Raw genomic sequence first — 8,234 nt, forward strand, 5'->3', positions numbered from 1 at the left:
TCATGAGGTGAATAAATATCAAGAAAAAAAATCAGTCTTGGCGAGCAAATCTGTTTTCGCGAAAAAATAATAATATTGTTTGATAAGCTTGAAATTTAAATATATGTATTTATACACTCAAAACAAAAATTGGTCGAATAATCTCCGCCTGTGTCAATATGTGACTTAACCGTTCTGTTTACAGTGTTGATTCCGAGCGGGTATTATTTCGATACCAGTGGTTATAATGGCATGACCCGAGGGTAAAATTTCATACCCACTCGGAATCAACAATGTAACCAAGGCGGTTAAGTCATATATATTGACACCGGGGGATACAATTTTATTTAGAGCGTATCTATGAAGAGTAATATTTACCATTTTAAGTTTTCCATGCAATTTCCACTCATCCTTGATTTCCATTTGATAACAGTGTTGAACTATTTGAGGTATAGCGTGGTGACATTTGCACAACAAGAAGCGATATATGGTCAAATAGTTCCATAAAGCTGCGAGACTTCGCAAAAGCTATACATAATTTACAGGATTTGCTCCTAATTTTTGATACGTTTCGTTAAGAACGGATCTTCCACATTTCAATACGGCAATGAAAAATATTAGGCGACAAGTACCCTAAATTTAAAAAAATTGAATTGGTTATGATTTCTACATTTTAAGTGATTTTTAAGTATATTTTACATTTCGGGATTTTGTAAAGTTTGATGTGAATTTATATTGTACATTGTTACTTTCAGAGTTTTCAGATACTTCAATTTTCCAAGGAAAGAAATTTAGGTGATAAGATATGTATGAAAATATTTTGAAAAAGTTGGAAAATCCGTGAATTATGGGTTTCATATTTCCTTCAGAATTGGAAACTTTATGGTTGTTGATATTTCCTGAGTTATCTGGGTTAAGATTGGAAATATGATTAGATCGTAATTTTATCAGTATGACTTTGCAATAATTTTGGAAAGCGTTTATTTTATTACAGCTTATTGTTATGCGGCTTCTTTAAAATAGTCACTCTTTTATAGTGAAAACTTCAGTTGGTCTTTCCCCCTGAGCTTCTTCAATGGTTAAGTACTAGTACATTTTTACGCAGTATTTAACTAATGTCCCGAATTAATGTCCCATAGTGCCAAACTTTCAGAATATCTAGTTTGTTTCAAAGTAAAAAAGTAATCTTACCAGTTGCCCATAATTGATGAATAAATAGTGTGTGACAACAAATATTTGGTTGCCATTTTCGGAAAAATAAGTGCCTATCATAATAGAATTCAAACGCGATCCGGATTGATCCGTCGGATTTCGGATGGTATCGAATTGGAAAACAATCTGCTAAATTTGATTAACCGTCGGTTACTCCGATCTTATCGTATTGATCTAATCGGAATTGCCGGTTAATCCGGTCCGATCGGATTGCCTTAGGATCAAAATAAGTCTGCAATTCGGTCCGCCCTAATCGGATTTTGTCGGATCGGATTGTCACTCCTACATAAATATGTACATATAATTCTTTAATCGTAATTTTGTAAAAGTGAAAAAGAATATTAAATTCTTAATAATCCTAAGGTAGATCTTCTAAGGAATAAATTATTGCAATGCTAAATACATACATTTAAAATTTCAAATAAATTATACTTAATTACATATGTTGGAGAGCTAATCTCTATACACTTCTAAGAAAACGTTACCAACTGAAATAACTACATAAATCTCAAAAAATTTTCAAATGTGAAATGAAAAATTTCGATACGGAAGACAAATCACTATACATATATACATGTATCTTTCTAATCTGGGTAAAAAAAACATACGACTGTAGATTTCAGGTATCATTACATATGTATGTAGATAAAATTTACTACATATGCATATATGTAGAACAATTTCTTTTAAGTAGTTGTCTGAATCTGTTTCCAATTAGCTTGAGAAGTCACCACGTCATACTTATCATCCTCAACAGTTAAATTACATCACTTAAAAGTCATAAAGGTGACAACTTGACGAAAAATGAATTTTACACGGGAATTTGTCCAGTTCCTTGGACAAGTCATATCTTGTGCGTATTTTGGTATAGGTGGGACCCGTGCTGGCATTGACAGGTCAGACGGTTCCCTAGTAACTAATTCATGAGTGTAAGGAAAATTACCTCTGCATAACTTCCTGTAGATTCGATTGTAGATTCGACTTTAGTTCAAGAATGAATACACCGACACGTTACTGAACTACACATAATAGTTTCTGATGAATTATTATACCAGAAAAGTTTCCTTATTTTCGTCGCTACATAAGCTCGGGCGGAAAAGCAATTTATCAAAACTTGCTTACTTTGTGTATGTAATCACCGTTCATAAATATCACCAACACTCAGGTTTTGCAGATGCTAGTGGTAATACCACTGATATGAAAAAATAATAAGTTTTAGAGCAGTTAAGCCATTTTACATACTCTACAGATTTATTTCTTTTTCTAACCTAAATTTACAGAATTCAGCCAAAACAATTGATCATTTTTTACCAGAAGGTACTTTAACAGTAATCGTCACCAAGTCATTTTGCTCGTCTGGTGATGTGGACACTGCCACAATTTCCATACACATTCGTAAATAATTCGGATAAATTTTCCTCCTTCGTCAAACCTGAAGACTTTTCTAGCTCCGGTATTTCCAACCACTCCTCGTTACTTTGCATCGCTATCTCCTCCTTATCCTGCTGGACGGCTGAATCCTCCTCCTCCCACTTTTCCCCACTACCCACCATCTTATTAAAATCTTCCCGCCAATCTTGCACCCCCACGTGGATATCTTCCCCACTAATGGTATCCCTTACAGTCAAACCGTTCCTCTCCTTTAGTCTAGCAAGCCCCAAACTGTAAACTTTTTGGCAGAAAGTTCTCAACTGTGCGTCCTGCCCGGCCTCGTCTGTAGGAAGTGCGACCATTTTTTCTGCCACGATCCCCAAGAGGGCGTCACTTGGTTGGTTTGCCCCCCATTTCGTGGTGCACTTGAGCAGAACCTTTCTCCTCTGCAGGGTAGAGAATCGATCCGGGACGTGAAGTCGTTTCAACCTCCCATTGGAGCCATACGGGAAGAAAGACGCATTTTTGTCATTACTGACAATCACGAGGAGAAATTTACCTGCTGGCATTTTAGCCAGTCTATCGCTAAAATGGCTGAGAATGTAGGCTACAAAATTATTCAGGTATTTATTACTAAAAAGTGTAGTTGGTTGAAATATCTAAAATTTAAAGATGACTTGAAAGTACTCACAGACGTACGAAGTGATGAGATTTGGGCAGAAAATAATGGCATAATCGCACTCCTTCCCTTTATTTATGGAGTCTATGAAAACCTGGGAAATTGATTTATTATCGACCGTAACCAAACCCAAGTTATGATTGCAAACTTTAATTAGACCCACGTTCGTGTTTCCTCCTTGGATGGACATTTCATTCCTCGTGGCCTTCACGAGGAGTGATATCATCTCAAGATTCGTCCCATGGAGGAGCATTGCTTCTGTCATTGTGCTCCCTAATTGCCCCGCGTTCTCGTACACGGATTTAGGAATGGGGTGATGACGGTGTTTTGTAGGTATTCGAGCTGGGGGTCAAATCCGGGATGAGTTTCCCTTATCATGGAGAAAGTAGGGGTGAGAGGAGGTTGGATTTTGGGTGATGGGGGGATCTTGTCATCAGGAATGACTCCATTGTGAGTAAGGTGTTCCTCATCGGTCTGAATTGTCCAGGTGTCTCGAACTTTCTTGAATATGGATTTAATCAAATTTGGAAACATTGTGAGAACCTGGAAATATATTTGGAAATATATTTATCTAGATTGTAGTTAGCTTGCTAATGATCAGAATTATATTAATTGTATCAATTAATTATGATTGAATAATTATCTCATATTTATAAATTTATGTAAATGTGTACTGAAATACGGTATGGATTTGCTCCTTGAAATTTATTACGCAAAGAAATCAGTTGGTGGCAGGAATTCGTAAAATGGCGAGCTGTTTCCTTTCTCTTTTAGTGGAAAATAACAATGAACATGGATGTGGACGGGTGCATTTTACAGAAATGTTTGCACCCTTGAGTCCAGGGGTGGATAGATTTCGTCCGTCCCTTAGGGCAGGGTATCATTAGTAGAACAAACGTGGCTCTTATACAATACCTGCTCTGTATTTCTCTGTACCTGCTCTGTAAGTACTACATATATAGCCATGCCATGGAATATGTACTCTTTGTCTACACCACGCTCACTCCCTCGCACAATACGGCCGACCAATATTGAAGATATGTAGGTGGTGGATAACTATGATAACGCTGGTGAAGATACATAGCTAAAGGTATTCGTCCATATGTATAAGAGATCAGTCATATACATACATATGTATATGTAAATGTGGACGGGGAAAGGCTGACATTGCCACGATAATTGAACCCCAGGAAAATTCATACACTCCAAATTAAATTGTATCCGCCGGTATCAATATGTGACTTAACCGCTTTGGTTACAATGTTGAATCCGAGTGGTAATGAAATTTTACCGTCTGTTCTTACCATTATAACCACTGGTATCAAAATAATCCCCACTCGGAATCTACATTGTAACCAAGGCAGTTAAGTCTCGCATTGACACGGGCGGTGATGATTTGACAATTTTTTTTGAGTGCATGTGTGTACATGGAAGGTTTTACATACTTTTGTATTACAGTTTGCAGCAAGGATGAAAATATTTATGAGGGCAAAACCAAATATCCCATTATATGCGTCACAATCCTTTATTTTCTGGAAATTATTAAGATAAATCCGGTAATTCGGGTTAATGAAACACTCCGACAATTATGCAGATTAAGACTATCCAACATGTAAAAGTTTTTCCAACTGGACCCGGAGTGTGGTGAAATTAGGTCGGTTGCATTTATTACCTTCCCAGCAAGCCTGCATTATGCCGTATCTGTAATTTGTGGAATTATATATAATTATTGCTCCATCATATTTAAAATAGCATCATTTTGAGAATAAACAAGAAATTTATCAAGTCTTCAAACCCAATGCACTTTTTTCCCGCTTAAATAAAAACCACGTGCTTCACCTCAAATGATGCTATCCACCCGTAGTGAATATTTTATGTATTTATGTACGTATAACTAACATTGCGATATTTGCATCTTTGGGTTTTTCCAGGCGCCCATTGGACTGGAGCATGTCGATGAATTCCTTACCCCAAGTGCAGTTTGGGGATTCCGATTTCAATTTCAATTGCGCTCGACTCTGGACAAATTGTAACCATAACTTCACCGTGTCTCCGTTTGTTAATATTTTTTACCACGTTATTTTCATTGTTTCAACATTTTTTTAAATTCTTACGTTGTTGGATACACTCGGTGCAGACGCGGACTAAAGCCACGACATTTTCATGCTTTCCAATATGAAGCATAATTTTGATTTCCAAAAGCAGAGCCTTGAATTGCACGGCGTCCGTAGTGGTGAGCGAACATTTCACGGCGACGGGTAGTTGACGAGATTTTATCAGGCCAAGGAACACAACGGAAAAGTTCCCCGTTCCGATCGGATCTGCTTTATCTGCAATGGAGAAAAGGTTTTGGAAATAGTGGAGGAATTTGTTACCGTGCGGAGTCAGTGACTCTGAGTCACTATAATACATACATATGTAAATATGTACAAAGTAAACATGTTGTTTACTTCATATTTTGACAAATTGATAATTGGGATAGTAATGACAAATAATTGTGAACATATTTATAACGTGCATATGACGTAAGTACATATAATCCGTAAATTTTAAGTTTTACGCTAAAAGTAGTCATACCTCGCAAAATATTGCTCTATCGTCCATCGTTGGACCAATTGTTTCTATGTTCCATTGTACATGGTACATATGTGTGAACCAGAATGGTCACTAGACCATAAACCATCGCTAACTATATAAGTATGTATAAGCAATACTTGGGGCACGGCAAATTATGTACAAATTATGTATGTACGTATCATTTGGTCACAGGATAAAATTGGGGAAAATAAACGGCAATTTTAAAAATGTCTATTTTTGCAGGGAAAATACAAATTCGAGTAGAATTTTCGCAAACTTTGATAATAATTATAATTATACGACGACGTATGGGGTTTCTTTGTACATATATATTCATACTTTGAAGTAACAATAAGATGTACATAAGTTCATGAGTTCGCTAAACATCTACTAATTTCTGTGGTATTTAATCATTCTTCTTGACAATGAAAGGTTAAAATTCCCAGAATTTTTTGTACCACTCGAACAAATTAAGGCCGGGTAATATGAATAAATTTATTTCCTAAGTGTTTTAAGAGATTCGATAAACCGCTTACATTCAATATCCGCAATATCGACTTCGTATGCTCGGTCGTACGGCAAGAAGGCGACAGTTTCATTCGTCATGGAAGTATTTCTGGCGAGGAGTTCTGGTCGACCGAGGAAAAATTCGTCTATGTCTTCGCGATTAAGACCTCGGAGGAGTTGCTAAAAAATGAATTAAATAATTACCCTGGAGAAATATGAAATCATGTCATCGCAGAAATATATTATAGAGAAATTTTTGTAAAAATGGGTTTGGGAATTAACTATGTATTGTGCATTTAAATAAAATTGTACTTCCGGCTTACAGAAATTTTTCGTTGTCGAAGACCAAAAATTGTCCCACTTAATAGTCCCGTTACTGCGAGTAGACCGATAACTACCCAAATTATCCAGATGTTATTAGTTCCACCTTTGCAAAAATATTGCAAAATTATGTTAGTGAATGCATACATATTTTTTAAAACTTCATCGATTATTGTCAAATGTAGAGAAATATTTTAAGTAAAAAAAATCGAAATACCTAATTTTTTAAATTTAGTAAAATCTCAGGTCCTTCGTTGTTATTAATTATAAAAAATTAAAAATCATTAAACGATTGAAGTATACCTTGCTCCTTATCCCGCTGAACTTCCTCCCCTTTACGGAAAGTAACGTAACCACAAATATAAGCCGAATCCGTTCGGATCGAGTGATTCGGAACGGTTCCCCTCTTAATCCAGCACGTCCCCCCGAGAGCATTGGACCATGCAAAATGTGTACAATCCTTATGCAGGGAACACTCGTGTCCACAATTATCCCGCTTTGTGAGAAAATTTCTAATATCACTTCCCCACAAGTCGCAATTTTCGGCCCATCGATACCTAACATTTAACGGATCCCCGCCCTCCTGCCAGTTTAAGGTTCTCGATCTCGGACCAAATTCGTGCTTGTTACCACTCTGTAGAAGGAGGAAACCACAAAAGATAGTGGCGACAACCCTTTCCGTAAGCGTGGGGTCGGGGACAGCTCCCCCCTTCAGCCAACAAGTACCCCCTTCGTTGGTACTGGTGACAAAGTGGGTACAAAAGTTATTTTCGAGACACGAGCGAATACAGGAGTCTCTGTCTGCCCCGGTAGTTTTCAGAACGGCCAAATCGTTTCCCGCCATATTGCAGTGGCTTGCCCACCTGACCTTGACCCCCGTGTTGGCAACTCGGGAATCTGTCCAATTATAATCCTCCACTGAATGTGTGTCCCGATTGGGAATGAAACCACAGAAATATCTGTTATGATTTTTATAGAGCGGTTTTTGATTGACGGGGCCTTTTTTTAACCAACAAGTCCCGCCATTTCCATCCTCCCAAGCGAAGTGTGTGCAGGCTGGGGCAGCATGACATTCTCGGCCGCAGAAGGACGCCGGGCACCGGAAGGCGATGAGTTCATTCCCCCAAAGGTCGCAGTGTGGGGCCCATCGCCAGGTAGAATTGTCCTCGGGGGAAGTACGGTCCGTCCAGTTGAAAAAGTTGAGTTCTTTCGTCTCCTGACAGAAGATGAGGGGGGATTGCAAGGAAATTGCGAAAATTAGGAAAAGTATCATTTTTATGGGATTGATATGAAGGCTTTACTCGTACAGACTGTTGGAACTTGTATTGTACTAAATTTGTCTGTATTCTGTATGATCTAACGGGAAGTGGAATTGTGGTTTGTGTCAAATAGGAAAACCACGGGTAAATTTGTTAATCTATTTACATACGTGCGGGTGTATGTATAATACTGTCTCGGAATCTATATTGGCATCCTATAAACGAGACAAAAAAGTTGTTGCAAAATATGTAGAACTAAATTTACTACATGCAAAACAAAAGTTTGTCAAATCATCACCGCCGGTGTCGATGTATCACTCAATCACGTC

At 37.6% G+C, this 8,234-nt stretch overlaps 2 protein-coding genes across 6 annotated transcripts; both read right to left on the reverse strand.

Moving 5' to 3' along the window:
• Positions 1-2,421: 2,421 nt before the first annotated feature.
• LOC118439123 lies at positions 2,422-4,086 on the reverse strand. Of its 4 annotated transcripts, XM_035860168.1 has the most exons (4): positions 3,916-4,084; positions 3,405-3,784; positions 3,254-3,335; positions 2,422-3,169 (listed from the first exon to the last, which is right to left on the reverse strand). In XM_035860168.1, the coding sequence occupies exons 2-4, from the start codon at positions 3,504-3,506 to the stop codon at positions 2,535-2,537; spliced, it is 819 nt and encodes a 272-aa protein (XP_035716061.1). In that variant the 5' UTR covers positions 3,507-3,784; positions 3,916-4,084; the 3' UTR covers positions 2,422-2,534. The 4 variants fall into 4 exon arrangements, with proteins under 4 accessions (XP_035716061.1, XP_035716059.1, XP_035716058.1 ...); XM_035860166.1 differs by having other exon boundaries at positions 3,254-3,784; positions 3,954-4,086; XM_035860165.1 differs by having other exon boundaries at positions 3,254-3,784; positions 3,924-4,086.
• A 656-nt stretch (positions 4,087-4,742) lies between these two features.
• LOC110860280 lies at positions 4,743-7,943 on the reverse strand. 2 transcript variants are annotated; one of them, XR_002548935.2, is made up of 6 exons: positions 6,950-7,943; positions 6,649-6,752; positions 6,355-6,505; positions 5,356-5,571; positions 5,141-5,259; positions 4,743-4,942 (listed from the first exon to the last, which is right to left on the reverse strand). XR_002548935.2 is itself a non-coding variant. In XM_035860158.1 (5 exons), exons 1-5 carry the CDS (start codon positions 7,917-7,919, stop codon positions 4,932-4,934), a joined length of 1,452 nt encoding a protein of 483 aa, XP_035716051.1. In that variant the 5' UTR covers positions 7,920-7,943; the 3' UTR covers positions 4,743-4,931. The 2 variants fall into 2 exon arrangements, 1 of the variants encoding a protein (XP_035716051.1); XM_035860158.1 differs by lacking the exon at positions 5,141-5,259.
• Between the last annotated feature and the right edge of the window lie 291 nt (positions 7,944-8,234).

The sequence above is a fragment of the Folsomia candida genome, unplaced genomic scaffold (assembly GCF_002217175.1).
Source record: "Folsomia candida strain VU population unplaced genomic scaffold, ASM221717v1 Fcan01_Sc030, whole genome shotgun sequence".
NCBI classification, from domain to species: Eukaryota; Metazoa; Arthropoda; class Collembola; order Entomobryomorpha; family Isotomidae; genus Folsomia; species Folsomia candida.